The 22,975-nt window shown below is 42.5% G+C and overlaps 1 protein-coding gene across 1 annotated transcript in view; it reads right to left on the reverse strand.

Moving 5' to 3' along the window:
• MCTP2 (multiple C2 and transmembrane domain containing 2) overlaps positions 1-22,975 on the reverse strand; it is a 200,138-nt gene that overhangs the window by 44,193 nt on the left and 132,970 nt on the right. Inside the window, exons 15-17 of the mRNA XM_058156050.1 lie at positions 18,819-18,920; positions 17,652-17,726; positions 16,091-16,210 (exon numbers count right to left, since the gene is read on the reverse strand). Coding sequence (XP_058012033.1) covers positions 16,091-16,210; positions 17,652-17,726; positions 18,819-18,920 — 297 coding nt within the window. The remainder of the gene's footprint in view (positions 1-16,090; positions 16,211-17,651; positions 17,727-18,818; positions 18,921-22,975) is intronic.

A 22,975-nucleotide genomic window follows, 5' to 3' on the forward strand; every position in this document is an offset into this window, starting at 1 on the left:
GACTGTACCGGGGTGCTGGCATCCACAGCCACTCCATCTTGGAGGGATTAAGCTTGAGCCTGTTCCTCCCCATCCAGACCCGTACAGCTTCCAGACACCGGGACAGTACTTTGATAGCTTCATTGGGGTGGCCTGGGGTGGAAAAGTTCCTGCCGCAATTTTTCCTTTTGGGAATTATAATGAATTGTACGGTGACTGAGACTAAATTGATCTTGAACTTAATAACAGCAGCAAGGCTGCTGATTGGACAATATTGGAAGAAAAAAGAATTACCTACAATAGAAGAATGGATATTGAAAGTTATCAACTTGGCTGAGATGGCAAAAATCTCAGCCTTTTTGAAAGACAATACGCAGGAAAGATATTTAATTGAATGGAAAAAATGGATTGATTATTTACAAAATAGATATCAGATTAAGAGATATTAGATTGCCTTTGAATAATAAGGATGTATTATCTTAGAATGTTATAGGGGAGGTTAGGAAATGAAAAGACTCGGATGAGGTTAATTGGGTTGGAAGGGAAAATTTTAGTCTATGTTTGGCTTATGTGTAATAATTCCTTGTGATTGACCCGGGAAGCCGGGTGGGGGCGGAGATGGGGTTAAGGGAGGGGTTTTGAGGGGGGGGGGAAAGGGGGAAAAATGTTTGTTTGTTTTCTAAAACTTTTTCAATAAAAAAAAGAAAAGAAATTGAGTTCAACACCCCTGTCCTAACGTTTCAAGACCATAGATGGCATTGCACTTCTGCGGTTTCTCAGGATTTGACGATCTCAGAAGATATGAGGCATATTTTATCTCATAAAATTGGGAAGGAGTGAACTCTAGCATTACTTGAAAAGAGGTGTAATCCCCAGAGTATGACTAAACTGCTGCTTTCTTGGGACAATACCTAGACACATACAGTAAACAGATATCTCTCCCGTATACTTACACTCTCCAAGAAAGATGCTTCCAAGCGAATTCTTCATTAATAAATATTTATTGATAAATACTGCAACCAGACTGATGAAGAAAAAGAGCAAAGGCTCACCCCTTTACTGGGTGCTTCAAATATTCCGTGCTAAAGAACAGATCTAATTCTGCAAGTTAAAATCAAGGACAGGCGAGAGAGTGTTTTAGTAATTAAATAAATATGCATAATGAACCAGATGCCCAGGAGGGTCCTCTTTTTCCATGCAGGCCAGATTTTCACTTGCATTTTTAATTTTTATATAATACAGATGAAGACACTGGGCAGGGCGGAACACAACAGTGAGGTAACCCATCAGTCGTGAGGCACAGGAGGAAGAGGAAGAAGCTGTCGGCGTGAGGTTGAACAAAATGTCTGGGTGTGTCTAGCTTTCACGACTCAGCGGCAACAACCCCCCAAATTCTTGCAACCTTCCCTCCTCCTTTGAGAAAGTGTTTCAGAGGAAACCGCTTCTGAATTTCATGCTTGATGTGGAAAAGAATGTAATTTTGATTACATTAGATTGATAGATCGTTATAACAATGACTTGTTCATATTATTATCATATGGTTTGGTTCTGCAACCCAACAAGACAGACACAGACTTTATAGGATAATTAGAACTGCAGAAAACACCATCGCTACCAACCTGCCTTCCATGGAGGACCTGTATACTGCACGAGTCAAAAAGAGAGCTCTGAAAATATTTACAGACCCCTCACGTCCTGGACATAAACTGTTTCAACTCCTACCTTCAAAACGACCCTACAGAGCACTGCACACCAGAACAACTACACACAAGAGCAGTTTTTTTCCTGAACGCCATCACTCTGCTAAACAAATAATTCCCTCAACACTGTTGAACTATTGACTAAGTCTGCACTACTATTATTATTATTCTCATCCTTCCTAGTACCTATCTCCTCCCATTTATTATAACCTTGTTGCTTGTATCTGTATGATTTATATTGTTTTATTTGTTTCCTAGTATGATTTTATTGCTTATTTGTACCCTATGACTATCACTAAGTGTTGTACCTTATGATTCTTGACAAATGTATATTTTCTTTTATGTACACTGAGAGCGTATGCACCAAGACAAATTCCTTGTGTGTCCAATCACACTTAGCCAATAAAAAAATCTATTCTATTCTATTATGGAAAAACAAAAAGCTGTTATTTGATGTTAATTCTACTGCAACAGAGAGAGTTGGAAGTCAATGCTTCTCTTTCTTTTCTTTTCCCTACTTTTCCTCACTTCTGTTTCCCCTTCCGCTCCCTCGCTGCTCTTTTATTTACTTTTGTATTTTGCATTTTATAATACTTTGTAACGTAATAAAAATATTTTAAAGACAAAGTGTTTTAGACATCTTTGCATGAAAGAGATACTGAGAGCTTTTTCGGACCAACGCAAAAAAGCAAACAAACAGAACACCACTTGCTGGAAACCAAACTAAAAATAATGGCCAATTTCTTCGGACCAAACAAGAATTCTTTTTCTGCTCTTTATGGGACCTTGTGAGTTGGTCTCACTCTCCCAGTGGCCTTTAAGCCAAAACACTGTGCAAAGATAAACCCACTGATTAAACTGAGGACTTTTTCTATGCTCCAATCTTTTACAGTCTCATTTCCTGGCCTTTTCGCTAGAATAACAGGATCTAGACAGCCAAGCCTTGAAAAACGTCTATCAATAATCCCCTTGAAATGGGAAAAAAAATAAAATAAATTAGAATATTATTACTTCACACCTGCTTAACAAGGAAAGGAAAGGGAACACAGTTGGAGAAAGGAGAAACTTCTGAGGTCATGTTGGTTTGCCCCCTTAGGGGAGATCAATCTCTCCATTTCAGTTTCTCTGAAATTTCTCCTCCCCCCACCCCACCCCCAATGTGCTAATTTCAGGTGCTCAACTTTCCCTTTTCTTAGAAACTGTCAAACTCAGTTCATCAAACTCAGGGTTTAAAGTAAAGCCAGAATATTTGCACACTTCCCCCCCCAAAAAAAAAATATATGCAAGTTTCTTTGTAATTTTGTTTAACATCATCAGTTATGCAGAAAGAAAAAAAAATGGAACCAGCGTGCAAAGTAAAAGAGAGAATTCTGTACACTCTAGTTTGGGGATGATGGGAGCTGTAATCCAGTCACCCCGAAGGGCAAAGCAGGAAGAGGATTAGCTGGACTCAAAGGTACTGAAATATTGTTTGACAAATTGGTAAAAATTAAGTCTTACCGGCCCCTCCCTCCACCTCCCGTATCAGGTGGCTTGTAACGTATTTTTCATAAACATCTCCTTTCCCTTTTTGAATTACACAAGTGGCTAACATGATAATGAAACACTTTGGCAGAATGATGATCTTTTTGGATACGATGACAATTAGCACCCCCAAGTAGCACTCATTTTATAATGCCTTTTCGGCCTAAAGAAGCGCCTTAAGTTAGGAAATAAAAAGTTACTTATTTTGGAAAGTATGCAGAGTAGAGAATGACAGAATTGAAAAGGGCCTTGGAGGTCTTCTAATCCAACCATGTGTGTGTATATGTGTGAGCCTGGCTATATAATTGGCACTGCTCTTTATAGATAGCCCCAAGTCTTAAGGACATTGAATAACTAAATTACTGATATGCGTCTACCTCTTTTGAGGGATCTCAAACCGAAGGTAAACCAAAAACTCTTTTCTTGAGAACAGGGTAGAGCAAATATTAGACCTGGAATTTTGTGCATATAAAGCAGGGTAGGTCAAGCTTGATTTCATTGAGGGCCACATCAGGGTTGTGTTTGACCTCAGAGGGCTGGGTGGGGGGCGTGGCCGAGGATGGGCATGGGCATGATGGCCGTGGCCAGTTCGATGTCACTCGTGTCAGGGGCACTTTTGTTTAAAGTGACCAGATTTCAGCAATGGCAAAGTGGGACACCATTGATGGGGGGGCCAGGGGGGGGCTGCGCATGCGCGCTGAGTCTTGCCACCTGCCTGAAGGAGGAGGAGCGGCTGCTGCTTCTCCGCTCTTCCAGGCAGGCTCGGCTCTCCTCTCGGCTCTTCCAGGCAGGCTCGGCTCTCCTCGGCTCTCCTCTCTGCTCTTCTCTTCCTCTCGGGTGAAGTCAAGCGGCGTCTCTCCTCCCTCTCGCGCCCCCTTCTCCGCCACTCCCCCTTCTCCGCCTCCTCCTCTTGCGTTGCCACCTCCCATTTTCAGAATGGGAGTGAAACAAAAAAAAATTGGGACTTTTTGGAATTGCTGCGGGACGCGGGACAAATTATTAAAAAGCGGGACTGTCCCACCAAAAGCGGGACATCTGGTCACTATACCTTTGTTGGCCAAGTGCTAAGGCAGGACTTTCCTAAGACCATGGGTGGGCTGCTGGGGGTTCGCAGGGGTTCAGGAGAACTTCTAACTAAGACTCTGTGCAGTTCGGAGAACCCCACAAATCCCACTCCTGGCTGGCCCCGCCCACTGCCCCTCCCAAAAGTCCCCATGTGGCCCATTTTGGATGCACGTAAGTGCAGGGCGCACCCGGAGGCTCAGGGAGGGTTAAAAACGGGCCTAGGGGAAGTTCAGGAAGGCCGGAAATGGGCCCATTTCCAGCCTCCAGAGGGCCTCTGGAGCCTGGGGAGGCCATTTTCGGCCTCCTGGAGGCTCAAGGAAAGCCTCTGGAGCCCAGGGAGGGCAAAAACGTCTACCCCGTGCCGTGGTGCAGGAGGCTGACTAGCCCATGGCCACGCCCATCCAGCAACCGGGCAGAGAACCCTTGCTAAAATTTTTGAAGCCCAACCCTGCCTGGGACGCTCCTTCACTCTTATTATAATATCCTTCCTTCCTTCCTTCCTTCCTTCCTTCCTTCCTTCCTTCCTTCCTACCTACCTACCTTTTCTTTCCTTCCTTCTCTTTTTCCTTCCCTCTTCACTCTCCTTTCTTCGTCCTTCCCATCTTTCCTAATTTTTCTTTGTCTTTCCTCTTTCCCTTGCTCCTTTCCTGTCCCTTCTTGCATGCTCAAATGCAAAACGGGGAAACGTTTCTCCTTTTGTTTTGTTTTGAGTTTGTTTTGCTAGCCCTCTGCCAGTGAAAATGGAGCTCAGCCACCCCCACCCTCACCCGAGCTCCGTTTTCGCTGGCAGAGGCACCATGGGCCAGTCTTTTGCTATTTCCAGGCCAGACCCGCGTGCCAGATCTAAGTACCCCACTGGCTGGATCCAGCCCGCGTGCCTTGAGTTTGACACCCCGATATAAAGAATTCATTCTGCTACTGAGCAAGAAAACCTGCAAAAAAAAACTCCTGCTGAATTGCTCAATAAAAGCACAATGCAGTCTCAAGCAGCATTGATGTAGGACTTGAAATGGGCACCTAACGTTAGAACCATCATTAAAAAGCCACAACGAAGAACGTTCTTCCTACGTCAACTCAGAAAGCTCAGACTGCCCCAGGAGCTGCTGATATAGTTCGACAGAGGAATTATACAGTCTTGTCACTTGCACTTCTGTAACCGTCTGGTTTGGCACAGCAACCAAACAGGACAGGTACAGACTTCAACGGAGAGATAGGACTGCAGAAAAAAAAAACAGTTGCAATCAGCCTGCCTTCCATTGAGGCCCTGCCTACTGCACGAGCCAGAAAGAGGGCTGAGAAAATATCTACAGACCCCTCACATCCTGGACATAAAGTGTTTCAACTTCTCTTGGGGTGTTGCTATTATAGAACATTGCAGGCCAAAACAACTAGACACAGAGACAGCTTTACCCCCATGCTAACACCTAATTCCCACAACCCTGTCTTATGCCTAAGGATATTTACCTAGGTAGCAGGGCTACTATTCTCCTTCTCATCTTTCCTATTACCATCTCCAATTGGCATCTTATGATTTATGACTGTACCTTATAACTTATGATTGATCACTTTGTTGTTTGTATGTACACTGTGAGCTTATGCACCGGAGACCAATTCCTTATGTGTCCCATCACATTTGGCTAGTAACAAATGCTCTACTCTACTCTACTCTTCTTTCTTCTACTCTACTCTACTCTACTTTACATTACTTTTTGAGAACACAGGATGTTCGTTTATTTCTGGATATCAAGTAAACAGTGGCAAAAGCATTCCTCGTGTGTCCAATCACACTTGGCCAATAAAGAATTCTATTCTATTCTATTCTATTCTATTCTATTCTATTCTATTCTATTCTATTCATGATTCTTGATGAATGTATTTTATTCTCCTTAAGTACACTGAGAGCATATACATCAAAGACAAATTCCTTATGTGTCCAATCATACTTGGCCAATAAAGAATTCTATTCTATTCTATTCTATTCTATTCTATTCTATTCTATTTTATTCTATTCTATTCATGATTCTTGATGAATGTATTTTATTCTCCTTAAGTACACTGAGAGCATATACATCAAAGACAAATTCCTTGTGTGTCCAATCACACTTGGCCAATAAAGAATTCTCTTCTCTTCTCTTCTCTTCTCTTCTCTTCTCTTCTCTTCTCTTCTCTTCTCTTCTCTTCTATTTTGTGCCGTGCCGTGCTATTCCTTTTTGAGAACACAGAATGTGCATTTATTTCTGGATCTCAAGTAAACAGTGGCAAAGGCATTAGACTAGAAACTGGGAGGTCATGAGTTCTATTCCTGCCTTAGCGATTAGGTGACCTTGAGCTTTCGTCTCAACCCTAGGAAGGAGACAAACCCCTTCCAAAATCTTGCCAAGAAAACTGCCAGGACTTATCCAGGCAGTCACTAGAAGTCAATTCTGGGAAATACCTTCCATTATTAAATTCAGACTCAGTATTACTATAAAGACTCACTTCCAGCCCCTGGACCTACACCTGATTAGTAGGAAGCTACTAACCATCCCTATATCTCTTAGCAGCAAGATTCCACAAATGACACATTGTGCAAAGAATAGGGGTAGACAGTAAGAAGGCTAAGGAACTCATTAAAATAGCAGCATCGACTGCGAAACCAAAGTGCAGAGCAAAGAAGTCAGTCTTTTCTTTACTAGAGGGAGCCTAAATCCAGCCACTGGATACTCTCTGGCTGCAAATTGTGAGAGGTGAAGTTCAACGTACCTGAAAGGCAATAAATAGGTTCCAGTACCAGTAGAAATCCTGAATTTTACCTTGTAGGTGTGCTCTGGTTATGCAATTCTTTTTCCAAGTACAATAGCTTGGTACCATTCTCGATTAAACCTTGCATTCTTCAATGGTTTCATTAGTACAGTAGATTTATACTAATGTAACAATGGCTAATCTAGGGAAGAGAAGCACCAGGGGAGACATGATAGCAGTCTTCCAGTATTTGAGGAGCTGCCACAGAGAGGAGGGGGGGTCAAGCTTTCTCCAAGGCACCTGAAGGCCAGACAAAGAATAATGGATGGAAACTGATCAAGGAGAGATTCAACCTGGAAATAAGGAGAAGTTTTCTGACAGTGAGAACAATCAACCCATTGGAACAGAAGTTGCCTTCAGAAGTTATGGGAGCTTCATCACAGGAAGCTTTAAAGAAGAGACTGGGCTGCCCTCTGTCAAAAATGGTGTAGGGTCTCCTGCTTGGGCAGGGGGTTGGACTAGATGACCTACAAGGTCTCTTCTAACTCTGTTAAAACAATTGAATATTGCAATTAAATCCATCCATTTTCCTGCACTTAGGCAGGAAGGACCAGATGTATAGGTAGAGAATAGGCAGTATTTGATTCAACAGTAGTGCCCAGGTGTCCTAGTGGACCACCATTTAACTATGAATTTTGCAGCTACTAACAAAGCCAACACAGCCCTAGACTCCATCAACAGAAGGATATTATACTACTAACTAGAGCATACAAAACATTTGCTAGACCAATTCTTGAATACAGCTCATCTGTCTGGAACCCGCACTGCATATCGGACATAAATACAATCGAGAGAGTCCAGAGATATTTTACGAGAAAAGTCCTCCATTCCTCAATAAAATACCCGCAATAAAATACCTCATGCCACCAGACTCCAAATTTTGGGCTTAGACAACTTAGAACTGAGGCCGACTTCAGTCTGATCTAAGCATAGTACATAAAATTATCTACCACAATGTCCTACCTGACAATGACTACTTCAGCTTCAACCACAACAATACATGAGCAAATAATAGATACAAACTCAACCGCTCCAAACTCGATTGCAGAAAATATGACTTCAGTAACAGGGTGGTCAATGCCTGGAATGCACTACCTGACTCTGGAGTTTCTTCCCCAAACCCCCAAAACTTTAAGCTTAAACTGTCTACTGTTGACCTCACCCCATTCCTAAGAGGTCTGTAAGGGGCGTGCATGCGCACCAGCGTGCCTACCATCTCTGTCCTAATATTCCTTTCTTACTTACTCTTTTCATGTATCCAGATTATGTTTATACTTTTACCTGTATTATATATGATTAACAAAATAAATAAATAAAAATAAATAAATAAGTAACATCAACACCATGGGATAGCACCACTCAGTATAATACCAGTAAGGCCACATTTGAAGTACTGCACCCAGTTCGGGTCACCATGGTATAAAAAAAAAATGCTAAGGCTCTAAAAAGAGTGCAGAGAATAGCAACAAAAACTCCATCCAGCCACTTCATTCTCTGCTGTCCCCTTCTTTTGCTCTCAGTCTTTCCCAGCATTAGGCTCTTCTCCAGTGAGTCCTTCCTTCTCATTAGGTGGTCAAAGTATTTGAGTTTCATCTTTAGAATCTGACCTGAGCAGTCAGAGTTGATCTCCTCTAGGACTGACCGGTTGGATCGCCTTGCAGTCCAAGGGACTCGCAGGATTCTTCTCCAGCACCAGAGTTCAAAGGCCTCTATTCTTTGGCGCTCAGTCTTCCTTATGGTCCAATTTTCACAGCCATACATTGCAACTAGAAAAACCATAGCCTTGACTATACGCACTTTTGTTGGCAGGGTGATGTCTCTGTTTTTTAGTATGCTGTCTAGATTTGCCATAGCTTTCCTCCCCAGGAGCAAGCGTCTTTTAATTTCTTGGCTGTAGCTCCCATCTGTGGTGATCTTGGAGCCCAGGAAAATAAAATCTGTCACTACCTCCATTTCTTCCCCATCTATTTGCCAGGAATTGAGAGGGTGGGATGCCATGATCTTAGTTCTCTTAATGTTGAGTTTCAAGCCAACTTTTGCTTGAAATTTTTTTTAATGAAAAAGTGTTTTTCATTAATATTTGCCAATTCCTCAGCTACAACATATCACAAAGACTCAAGAAATTAACTCCTAAGTAGTGTATGCTCTTCCAACCTTCTAGTCTTTTTTTCCCGTCCATGACATTCAACCAACAAGAATCATTCCTTACGTATCCACAAAGTAGATGACTTCTCAACCTGCTAGAATCTGGATCACTTTTAGAAAATTGAAGGATGGAGAGGCGAAATTACATTTCGTTGTCCTTGGCGCGGCACTCAAAGCTCTGTGGATATTCCACTCCAAGATCATTTCATGGTTATTTTCTATGAATTGTAGCCAGAAGGGTAGCATTTTGATGTTTAAGTTTTCTAATGCATTAGACTCTATTTTCCTCAGAAGAGACGCGGCTAGAGAAAATTACAGGAAAAAGAATGGAGAATTAGCACTCTCTGTTGACTTGATAAGAGTATATGTCCGTGAGGGAATTCCACTCCTTCCTGCCCTCCACTTTGACTCCAAACTTCCCGTATATTTTGAATAAAAGCAGTTAACAGCAGCAAGGAAAATATCCAGCCTTTATTTTGCACAGTTACAGTGGCATGCATAATAATGCTCTTGCCTCTTAATATTTTTTTTGTTCCCCATAACAACTCAGAGAAGTGGGTTGGGCTAAAATAATACTAATAATAATAATGCTAACAACCGTTTGGAATAAGTGAGATGAGCAAGGGATGGTATAAGCAGGCGAAAGGAAGGAAATGGAAGGGCGGAGAAACCCAAAGTTTTTACCATTCTTGATTGTACATTGCCACCTACAGGAACTTCTCTTTTTGGGGGAAATAAAAATAATCTAATCTGCTGCTGTTGATTTAACTATCTTCTTTCACAAGGCCTCACGCAGGGAATTCCAGGTGGGAGGTTTCTAACGTCCCATTGGATTCAGAACCGAATCCGGTTGTATCTCCCTACCCGCCTACCGACAGCTGCCTGTTTGTAGTTTGTATGTTAAGACAAATGAAGTGTTCTTCTAGCATTTCAATGTACTTTACATCACAGTTATCCACAAACTGAGGGGGCATGAAAGTGAAGGCATATAAGGTCACCCAAAGCAAAAGCAAATTCACAGGGAAAATAAACCTCATCATCTTAGGGAACTAGCTGCTGCTCAGGATGATGGTATAAGGACCACATGCCAGCGACTGAGTTACGAAGACTTATTCTCTCCATTCTGTAAAGTTAAGTTTGTTTTTGTATGTATAGAACAGACATCTATTAAGCTATTAAGATGGTCTGGCTGCCCAGTGCCTAAAATGCAATCACGTGACCACAGGGTGGCATGTTGCTGTTGTAACTCTGAAAACTGGTCATAAGTAGTTCTGGGAAAGTCTGTCCTAACTTCGAATTATCATTAAATGACCAGTCATAAGTCAAAGGACCACCTGTACAGAAAAAAAAAACCCCCATCTCTTAAGCTTCCTGATGAACTGGACCAAAAACGTACAATATTCTACTGCAATATTATAAATTCAGTTCGGCTAGACTGGAAAGTTGAAAACATCCTGGAAGAGCACTTGATGATGTTACCTAGTTTTATAATGAAATGTCTGCAAGAAAGCCACCAAACTCTGAGGATAACAAATACCCCATTCGAGAAGATCACAATGATAGTGCAGATATTGTGCTACCAAAGAAGGTCAGAAGTCATCCTTTTTCTATTTTTCTTTCTTTTCTTTCCTCTTTCTTTCTTGCATTTCTACTTTTTTTCTTACCTGAATTTTTTCTGGGTTTTTTTTAAATGATCTTTTTAATCTTTTAACTTTGTATTTTTAAAATAATAATAGTGACATATGTAGTGTGTGTGGATGGAGGGATGATAGCTATAGATGATAGATGACATGATAGATGATAGGTAGATAGATAGATAGATAGATAGATAGATAGATAGATAGATAGATAGATAGATAGATGGTAGCTATAGATGGTAGATGATATGATAGATGATAGGTAGATAGATAATTAATGGATGGATGGATGGATGGATTGATGGATGATGGCTGTAAATGATAGATGACATGATTGATTGATTGATTGATTGATAGATGATGGATGGATGGATGGATGGATGATAGCTGTAGATGATAGATAGATGACATAATGGATGATAGATAGATAGATAGATAGATAGATAGATAGATAGATAGATAGATAGATAGATAGAGTGATAGAGATAATAAATAGATGATGGATGGAGGGATGGACAGACAGACAGACAGGAATCCAGTTTAAAAAATGGGCTTGCCAATGTGAGTCCGGACAGCACAGAGAATTGTGATTCTTCATAAATCGTGGTACAACGTAAGCTCTCTTCCCATTAACATCAGCTGGCAGCTGTCTACATGTATTGAAAAACGAGAGGCAACACTGAAAAAGCAAGGGTACCCATGATCGCAGTCGAGCCTATTTGGAATTCAGAAGGAATCCAATGATTAAGAGGTTAGCAGGCAAAACTGTGCCACAGACTGATGAATGGACCACAATGGGGAATTTCTCTCTCCAGAAAGGATCAGATCAGGCAGCTCAAATTATTAGACCAGTTCTCTTGTCACTGTTGCCTGAGGTGGGTCTAATTATAGGTTACTCTTGACAGCATGACCACTTTGTATGGGATTAAAACAGGAGCCATCGTTTGCCAAGCCCAGGCAGACAAGGGATGCACAGTCCAAGTCAAGAGAGGAGAGCCAGAAAGAGTTGTAAAAAACGACAGCTTGAACGTAAAATGAAAACACTCTGCAGTTTTCAGAAATAAGATACAAACACGAGTGGACAAGTTAGCTGGAAACATCACCCAGAGAGAGTGTAATTCTCTGATAGGGCAAGACAGAGCATTGTTTTCCCATCTGCTAGATTCAAGGTTGCGGTGCGATTATTATTTCCATAAAGACAGCGGTTGCATAATTTATGAAAGAGATAACAGGACAAGAGGCTGCCACAAAGAAGAGGGAATCAAACTTATTCTCCAAAGCACCTGAGGGTAGAACAAGAAGCAACGGGTAGAAACTCATCAAGGAGAGAAGCAACTTAGAACTAAGGAGAGATTTCCTGACAGTGAGAACAATTAATCAGTGGAACAACTTGCCTCCAGAAGTTGTGAATGCTCCAACACTGGATGTTTTTAAGAAGATGTTGGTTAACCGTTTGTCTGAAGTGGTACAGGGTTGCCAGCTTGAGAAGAGGGTTGATTTTGTGGTAGCGTTCTCGTCAACAAGAGAACTGATTTGGCCCTGCCTTTCTCCAGGAAGCCTTCCTCTCAACATCCAATGCCTTCTTCTTAACTTTCCAGTCTAGCCCTGGTTGTCTGCCATCCAAGAGATAACTAGGCCCTCTTAGCAAAGTCTGTGAGGAAGCAAGCAGTCTAAATCTCTTCCACCTCCCTTCATATTCCAGAAGGAGATAAGTATCTCTCAGGCCAAGAGGTGGAGAAGTGAGGGACCTGCCCTGATTTTTTTTTTTAATGGTTCATGGGATTATTGCAAAAACTCATGGAAAGTAATGAGTTCATGTCTTCTGGCCTTCTGCCCCACCTCAGTTCCTAGAATGCAAAGTGAGAGATGAAACCAATTTTAGGGTGTGTTTTTCCTCAGAGCCTGAAGACCTGGCTCCACCAACTGGTGAATGGGAGAATAGAATAGAATAGAATGGAATGGAATGGAATGGAATGGAATGGAATAGAATAGAATAGAATAGAATAGAATAGAATAGAATAGAATAGAATAGAATAGAATAGAATAGAATAGAATAGAATATCAGAAGAATGGAATGGAATGGAACGGAACTGAAGAATTGGAAGGGTCCTTGGAGGTCTTCTAGTCCAACCCCCTGCTTAGACAGGAAACCCTACACCACTTCAAAACTTCCAGTGTTGGAGCATTCACAACTTCTGGAGGCAAATTATTCCACTGATTAATGGTTCTAACAGTCAGGAAATTTCTCCTTAGTTCTAGGTTGCTTCTCTCCTTGATTAGTTTCCACCCATTGCTTCTTGTCCTGCCCTCAGGTGCTTTGGAGAATAGCTTGACTCCCTCTTCTTTGTGGCAGCCCCTGAGATATTCCATGCTGAGAGGTGGCTGCTGGATTGATGGCAGACAGGGAGTGGGGGAGGTTGAGCTTTAATTCCTGCTTAAAATATTCCTTGGGAAACATTCTGGTGGGCTTTTCCAGGAAGTTAAAGAAGGGGGATAGTTGAACGTGGTTTTTTTTTTAATTCTCAGATTACTATAATTGCATTAAGAAAAACTGTGATTTCATTCAATGACATTATTGCCATTAATTCATTGCAAACTCTTAATAGGCGGTATAATTATTCTGGGGGGAGGGGAAATCATAAACAGCATGTGCAGTGAAGCACAATTCCTCACAACAGCCATTCAATGTTTAAAACCAACCTTTAAATTGTATTGTACTATTAGGGACACGGTGGCTCAGTGGCTAAGACGCTGCGCTTGTCGATCGAAAGGTTGGCAGTTCAGTGGTTCGAATCCCTAGTGCCGCGTAATGGGGCGACCTCCCGTTGTCCCAGCTTCTGCCAACCTAGCAGTTTGAAAGCAGATAAAAAATGCAAGCAGAAAAATAGGGACCACCTTTGGTGTGAAGGGAACAGCGTTCCGTGTGCCTTTGGTGTTGAGTCATGCCAGCCACATGACCACGGAAACGTCTTCGGACAATGCTGGCTCTTCGGCTTTGAAACGGAGATGAGCACTGCCCCCTAAAGTCGGGAACGACTAGCACACATGTGCACGGGGAACCTTTACCCTCTTAGCAAAGTGAAATAAGGATTTGAGAACTCAATAGTGTTTCATTGTCCAGCTGAGTCTTCACAGGGTTGGCCCAAGGCTTACTTAGAGCTCCGTTTTAAAGAGATGGGCCGTTCATTTCAAAAAGGGAGATTTTGATACAATTGCTTTATTTCATCAGCCAGTTATTGCTTGCTCCGACAAGCTCCACGAGATCATTTAATTAGAAATGCTTGACAACCTGCTATAAACACAGCATGGATTTGTACACTTTTTAATCATCTTTTCCTGCAAATCGCTTCCTATTCCTTTTCAATCTTCTAAATATTTTTCTACCCTCTTGAAGCTTTGAAAACTCAGGGGGGAAAAACCTGCTTGAAAGAACTGGAAGTTCTCTAGTCATTTGTCTCTCTCCCGACCCTTTGTCTTATAAACTCTATGAGCATGTGTTTTTTTTAAAGAAAATAATATTTAACACAGCGTTCTTTAATTTGTTATTTTTTTAAAAAAAACACCTTGAACTTATACAATTTGCTGTGTTTTCAAGGCAATAAATCTAAACTCTTTTCCTTCCCATGCCAGGAAAAGAATTTCTAAAGTAATTTTCATTTCTGGTTTTTGTTTATTTTCAGGGAGCTGTAAATTTAGCAAAGGGAACTATATTTGGCTATTTCTGCGCCAACTCAGTAAGCTCAAACTGCCCAAGGAGCTGCTGATTCAGTTCTATAGAGGAATTATTGAGTCTGTCATTTGCACCTCTATAACTGTCTGGTTCGGTTCTGCAACCCAACAAGAAAAACACAGACTTCAGAGGATAATTAGAACTGCAGAAAAAATAATTGCTACCAACCTGCCTTCCATTGAGGACCTGTATACTGCACGAATCAAGAAGAGGGCCGTGAAAATATTTACAGACCCCTCGCATCCTGGACATAAACTGTTTCAACTCCTACCCTCAAAACGACGCTATAGAGCACTGCACACCAGAACAACTAGACACAAGGACAGTTTTTTCCCGAAGGCCATCACTCTGCTAAACAAATAATTCCATCAACACTGTCAAGACTATTTACTGAATCTGCACTACTATTAATTGTTTCATAGTTCCCATCACCAATCTCTTTCCGCTTATGACTGTATGACTATAACTTGTTGCTGGCAATCCTTATGATTTATATTGATCATCAATTGTGTTGTAAATGTTGTACCTTGATGAACGTATCTTTTCTTTTATGTACAATGAGAGCGTATGCACCAAGACAAATTCCTTGTGTGTCCAATCACACTTGGCCAATAAAAAATTCTATTCTATTCTATTCTAAAACATGTGGGCATATAGATACACACATGCCAAGGGAGGACTGCTGGGAGTTCGCAGGGGTTCGGAAGAACCTCTAGCTAAGATTCTGTGCAGTTCAGAGAACCCCCAAATCCCACTCCTGGCTGGCCCCACCCACCCTGCCCCTCCTCACCCAGGAGTCCCCATGCGAACTATTTTGGATGCATGTAAGTGCAGGACGTATGCGGAGGCTTGGGGAGGGTGAAAAATGGGCCTACTGGAAGTTTGGGAAGCCTGGCCGATTTCCGGCCTCCAGTGAGCCTGCGGAGCCTGGGGAGGCCGTTTTTGCCCTCCCGGAAACTCAAGGAAAGCCTCCGGAGCCCAGGGAAGGCAAAAATACCTCCCTTGCTATGATGCGGGAGCCAACTAGGCCACGCCCACCATGGCCACATCCACCCAGCAACCAGGCAGAGAACCCCTTGTTAAATTTTTTGAAGCCCACCCCTGATACATGCAAACATATTTCGGCATTACCCCAAGTCATAGTGTGGTTTGTTTTGGGGAGCAGGGGAGAAATTCAGCTTCCTTCCCCAAATAAAAGGTTCAGGCGAAAGAACAGACGTGTTTTCAGATCCATCCTTCTTCGAGCCTCTCAATCATATACTGTAGATCAGGGGTCTCCAACCTTGGCCCCTTTAAGACTTGTGGACTTCAACTCCCAGAGTTCTCTTCAACTCTGGGAGTTGAAGTCCATGAGTCTTAAAAGGACCAAGGTTGGAGACCCCGTGCTGTAGATCTTCTCTCAAGACATATAGTATCCCACCGACCCACCCCTCAAAAGCAGTTCAGTAGTTAACTAATTACAAAGGCCTCTTTAAAACACACACACACACACACACACTTAATTAGGTGTGTGAATTAATCCCACTCACCACAAAAGCTATCAAACTTCTTAGGGGAGATTCCCAGCGAAAGCAGCTCCCAAGGAACTGTATGGTGTTCCAGATTGCCATGGAGATTCTTTTCACCCGATCCACGTTTCTTGATAAGATCTGGTGGGCAGCCAAGGGAAGGAAAACAAGGGAGAGGATTGTTAGGAAGGCGGGCGAGGTTTTAGCGTAGACTGGACAGCAAAAACAACAACAACAACCACTAAACAGACTTAACGTATTCATATTTGTTCTGTTCTATGTATATAAAGGTGTTCTGACACAGCTCCCCAAACATGATAAGCTGTGTTTATTAGGAGTGCTGGTAGCCCCGGCAAAATGTTTCCCTCTTAACGCAGGCTAACTACATCCGCCCAGCCAGAAGATGAATAGTTGTCTGTTACATTTACTCATCTCTGCCCCCAGCCTTTTATCCTCAGAGCTAGGGTGGGGCTTCGCTAGCAGCGGCAGCTCTTCCGTCCCAAGGATCGGCCCATAGATTTCCACTGCTCTCCTCTCCTCTGCCTTCTGCACATTTGTGTGTCAGGCACTGAATCCAGCTGTTCCTCCTCTTCCTCATCAGCCACCTCCAGGCCTGGGGGCTGTTGACTCTTCATCTGTGGGCTGACAGAAGGCCCAGGATCTGCCTCTCTCTCTCTCTCACTGCCAGCTCCATTCCCTCTTCCCCCTGAGCTTTCAGGTTGCCTGATTCTCACTCCCACTCCTCCTCCTCCTCCTCCTCCTCCTCCTCCTCCTGATTCGGCTGCTGGAGGCGCCACAACAAAAAGACTTTTTAAAGTATTTTTATTGTCAGATAGGAGTGTTATACCAGGCTTGGAACACGCTGACAATTCTCTTTGCTCTGCAAGGCATCTTTCTTAAAATGGTAGAAAGCAATATGATGGGGGGGGGGGAAGTGTTTAATTGAAACAAGGATTTTTCCTGATTAAGGAACCCAATGAATCCTTACATTCAATCCTGAATCTAGCATTCCTATTCAGCATTAAGCTTCTCCTGGGGTGGGCAAGTGACGTCATGTAAGTCCAGAGGTTGCCATGGCAATAATGCAAATGATGTAATTTGGATGATATCATAGCTCATTTAACATCCTCCAATATCTACGGAGATTCTCAATCATCCAGGTCACAGTGGTCCCAAAGGTGTTTTTCCAAAAGGCAACTGGAATTCCTAGCTATTTTTGTCTTCGAAAATGTTTCGCTTCTCATCCAAGAAGCTTCTTCAATTTCTTCTTCAGTTCAGAGCTGAAGAAGCTTATTGGATGAGAAGCGAAACGCCTTCAAAGAAAAACAAGGAAGTCCAGTTGCCTTTTGAAAACACACCTTTGGGACATCCTCTGATTGATCACTCTGGTTTCTAACAGAGATCAATGTTTCTAAACCATCTCCTTTGTCCTGTAAGTTCAGCATCTAACAACGATCTTGAGAACTTTCATGTCTTTTATCTTGAAGTATGTGGAGAAGTGGCACTTTCCAAAGAATAAATAGAAAATTATGGAATTCTGGGATCAATAGGGTTTCATTGAGCAGCCTCAACATTGACCTACCTTCTTGGAAAACTTGCGGTTGTCTTCCAAGCATCTCCTCTCGCGTGGAGAAAAGGTTCTAACGCTCGCTCTTAACTGAAATAAAGTAGCAACAGCCACATAACGTCAGAATTCAGAGTTCCGTTTAAGCATTCAGCCACCATAGTGACAAGCGTACACCTGGATATCTTCTGCTAATATTCCTCTTATCTAAATAGTCCCTTGCTAAGACTGTTCTTCAGACTTGGAGAAAAGGTCACCCAGAAACAATCCCACATGATGAGGTTATTCAGGATAAACCAGTTTATGGAATGGGTGGCAGCTGGTCTAGGGTTTAGGTCCGTGATGGCGAACCTATGGCATGCATGCCACAGCTGGCACGCAGAGACCTCTCTGCAGACACGTGAGCTGTTGCCCAGCTCTGCTCCACCGCGCATGCGCCTCCTGCTGGCCAGCTGATTTTCGGGATGCGCGGGGAGTGGTGTACATGTGGGAGACCAGCGTGCATGCATGGGGGGGGGTCACACGCATGCATGGAGGCAGGGGTCACACACGCATGCATGGGGGTGGAAGCAGAGTGCAGGGGAGTGCGGTGCCCCCCCCCATACACAGCCCGTTTTTCAGCCCAGGAGGCTGCAAGGACACCTGCTAGGCCAAAAATGGGGGGCGGCAGGGGGTTGCGGGCGCATGCGCAGGGGGCGGGAACAGGGAGGGGTCACGTGCAGATGTGAGGGGGAGCAGGAAGGTCGTGTGTGCATTTGTGGGGAGGGGGGCATGCATTGCATTATGGATGCCAGCATGCACGCACGCTCTTGGTACACAATGAGAAAAAGGTTAGCCATCACTGGTCTAGGGTTGAAGTAAACCCAATTCTGATCTCTCTCAACACCGAAGCCAGAATCAGGAGAGAGAAACGCCAATTTCCACTTTTCAGGAACCCATTTATTTATTGAGAGTGGCGCAGAGGCTCTGTGGTTAAGATGCTGGGCTTGTCAGCTGAAAAGCCGACAGCCCCAGTTCGAGACCCGAGCTCCATGCGATGGGTTGAGCTCCCATCCTCAACCAGCATCTTGCCAACCTAGCAGTTCAAAAGCATGCAAATGCGAGTAGATAAATAGGTACTACTTCAGTGGGGAAGGCTAACACCAGATCATCTTATCCCTTCTCCTCTAAAGACCAAAGACTCACAGGATTAAACAGGACTTCTATTTCCAAATGGACCATGCCTTTTGATGGAAGTTCCAGATCTTTATTCTTTAACACGTAGCAACTTTGCTGTCCATTTTTAATCTGTAAGTAACAAATAAAGAAAAGTGTCAAAAATGAGCTCAATAAAGCTGCTATTTATATCACCTTCAATGCATTTGCACAGCTAATAAAGCACAGACAAGAGCAACAAGGATTAGGGGACTGGAGGCTAAAACATATAAAGAACAGTTGCAGGAACTGGGTATGTCAAATTTAATGAAAAGGAGGACTAAGAGTGACATGATAGCAGTCTTCCAAAATCTCAGGGGCTGCCACAAAGAAGAGGGAGTAAACTTATTCTCCAAAGCACCTGAAGGCAGGACAAGAAGCAATGGATGGAAACTACTGTATTTTTCAGAGAATAAGACGCACTTCCCCGCCACAAAAGTGGGCGGAAAAATCTGTGCATCTTATATAGCGAATATTGTGGTGGGGGGAAGGGAGTTGGTGAAACACCGATTAGCTGTTCTAGAATGGGCTGCGGCAGCAAATGGGCCATGGTGGCGAACGGACCGCGGTGAATGGGTGGTGGCGGCAGCGGTGAACAGGCGGCAGAGAATGGGCTGCACCAAACGGGCCATGGTGGCGAACGGACCATGGTGAATGGGTGGTGGCGGCAGCAGTGGCGAACGGACCATGGTGAATGGGTGGTGGCGGCAGCAGTGGCGAACGGACCATGGTGAATGGGTGGTGGCGGCAGCAGTGGCGAACGGACCATGGTGAATGGACCACGGCGGCGGCAAATGGGCGGGAGCAAACGGGCAGTGACTGGGTATAATCTCTTTTAAATACAAATAATAAATCTTATACGCACAATAGCTATAATTCTATTCGGTTCTATTCTATTCTATTCTATTCTATTCTATTCATTTCTTTATTCCATTATTCTATTCTCTTCTATTCTCAAGTCGAGCTTGCCTTGGAAGCTTCTTTTCAACTGCAGTGATTCACTTAACACCTGTGGCAGGAAAGGTCATAAAATGGGGCAACATTCAAATGTTTCATTTAACAAATGAAATTTTGGGCTCAGTTCTGGTCGTAAGTTGAGGACAACTGTAATCCTCAAAGCACAACAGCTACCTGAAATCCAGGAGCTTTCAATTCCACCCTCCCTCCATGATTATCTCCAAGTATGCTGAATCCACGAAATCATAACTGGAAAAAATATTCACACATACTCGAAATACACATGACCAAAATAAAGGGATTCCTATAAACACTGTGGTGGTGCCTTGAATATAAAGTGTATTTCCAAGGTTCTGCTTGTTGGCTTCTGTTGTGCTAAATGGGTAAAAAAAAACCAATTTCAAACCATTTGGCTCATCAGGAAAGGTGGCTTTGGCTTTTAAAAAATACGGGAGGAAAATAGACATTATACATGGTACAATAAGGATTGATTGCACATTTGGTTTCTGCTCTGTCTCTCTTCCTTCTCAACTCCGGGCCCTGCTTTTAAGCTGGGAAAATAACTGGATTCAAAATAATGTAACATGAAAGCTGCCACGGAAGGTGTGGGGGGGTGGGGGTGGAAGAATCGTCTTCGGCAGAACAAAATACCCAAAAGTTCATTATGAAATTGCAGCCGCATTTTAAGATGCTTTCGCAAAAGCCTCATCAAGATTTAAGGAACGAGTTCGGTAGGTTCAACAGCACATGGAACAGTCATGACTACCTGAGGGCGTGCATAAGCGCACAAACGTGCCTACCGTTCCTGTCCTATTGTTTTTCTTTTCTTCTATACCTTTATATACTATATAACCTTTCTGTATGATAGTTACATATATTGTTGTGACAAAATAAATAAATAAAATTTAAAAAAATGGTTTCATGACAGGTAAGAAACGGTCTTAGTAATTCAGTTCATTCACAAGGAGGGGGTGTCTGTTTGTTTGTTTGCTCGCTCGCTCATTCATTCATTCATGCATTCATTCATTCAGTTTCTCTAGTCAGTCATCTCAGTCCGTGTCTCTGGACAGCTTAAAATTCAAATTGTCTGTCTATCTGTCTGTCTGCCTGCCTGCCTATATATTATTTATCTATCTATCTATCTATCTATCTATCTATCTATCTATCTATCTATCTATCTATCTAACTATCTATCTATCTATCTATCTTCCATCCATCATCTATCTATCTATCTATCTATCTATCTATCTATCTATCTATCTATCTATCTATCTATCTATCTCTATATAATCTATCTATCATCTATATCTATTTATTCGCTATCTATCTATCATCTTATCTATCATCTATCATCTATCTATATCTATATCATCTATCTAATTATCTATCTATCTATCTATCTATCTATCTATCTATCTATCTATCTATCTATCTCATCTCTCATCTAATCAATATCTATCTATCATTTATCTATTTATCAATTATCTATCTATCTCATTTATCTATCTATCATCTATCAATCATCTATCTATCTATTTATCTAGCTGAAGTATTTGTAATGTCTGTGCATGTACGTATACACACACTCTGCAATTAAAATGACTGACAACAAAGTCCATGGGGAAGCCAAACTCACTTAACAACCGTGTTACTAACTTAAGAACTGCAGTGATTCACTTAACAGCTGTGGCAAGAAAACGAGGAAAAATTCACTTAACAACTACCTCGCTTAGCAACAGAAATTTTGGACCCTAAATTGAGCACCCCAAGCATGTGTTACTCTCGTTCCAGGACACGCTTTTCTGATGGGGGGGTCGCCTGTCAGACCTGAAAGCCATCTTTTACATTTGGGCCTTCAGGCCTGCCACATATTCTTCTGTGGGAAAGCGGGAGGAGGGATTGCATAGAGTATGGGTGATATGTAGTACGTAGTCAAAATAGCATTCCTTTCTCAGACAGTCAAGGACACATTGCCCTGGCACCTGTAGTTGGATGACTAGGAGGTGTCTCCCGTTTGGACGGTGGATGATTGGACCATGTGATGGACATGAGGGTGCTGGGCAGGGACTTGGATTTTCATTTGAGTGGAGAAAACCTGGAAACTTTCAGATTCGGGTTTTCCCAGAAGTGCCAATATGACATCTTCAATAAAAAGGAACTTTGAGGAAACTTAAGCCTCGTAGTTTTCTTTCATTGAGGGTGTTACTTGGAACCCTGACAAGGTCAAGGTTCCAACTGAGCAAGCACGATCAAGACAGTCCAATCTCTCAATGCAAAACTTTATTGAGTACATCATTTCAGCACGTTTCAAAGCAAAACCAGACCTAGATCTTTCCTGCGCTAACTCCTATAGTTGAAAGTTCAAATTCTACCACCCTCTCATTAGCTCGGGTCACATTGTCCAATACGGTCTCCAGATGTTGTTGTGGGAAAGTCTTTTCTTTTCTTTTTTTTGGCTTCTGTAAACCCCTGCCGAAATGGCCTTGGTTATCATGCCAACATCTCAATCTCTGGGCCATTTTAGAATAGAATAGAATAGAATAGAATATAGTAGAGTAGAGTAGAGTAGAGTAGAGTAGAGTAGAGTAGAGTAGAGTAGAGTAGAGTGGAGTGGAGTGGAGTGGAGTGGAGTGGAGTGGAGTGGAGTGGAATGGAATGGAATGGAATGGAATGGAATGGAATGGAATAGAATAGAATAGAATAGAATAGAATAGAATAGAATAGAATAGAATAGAATTTTATTGGCCAAGTGTGATTGGACACACAAGGAATTTGTCTTTGGTGCATACGCTCTCAGTGTACATAAAAAGACAAGATACATTTGTCAAGAATCATAAGGTACAACACTTAATGATAGTCATAGGGTACAAATAAGTAATCAAATCATACTAGGAAACAATCAATAAGGATACAAGCAACAAAGTTACAGTCATGCAGTCATAAGTGGAAGGAGATGGGTGATAGGAACGATGAGAAGACTAATAGTAATAGGAATGCAGACTTAGTGAATAGTTTGACAGTGTTGAGGGAATTTTCTATCTCCCTCTGCCTCCCTCCATCTTTCGTTGGCAAGCTGAGACGCGAGGATAATAATTTGCAACGGCAAAAGTCTTTTGAAGTCTTTTGCATCAGCAAACACACAGTCCACGTTGGGCTTTTAACATAATATCGGGCTGAACGGTGCTTTTCCT

This window comes from Ahaetulla prasina, chromosome 13, assembly GCF_028640845.1.
Source record: "Ahaetulla prasina isolate Xishuangbanna chromosome 13, ASM2864084v1, whole genome shotgun sequence".
Lineage (NCBI taxonomy): Eukaryota > Metazoa > Chordata > Lepidosauria > Squamata > Colubridae > Ahaetulla > Ahaetulla prasina.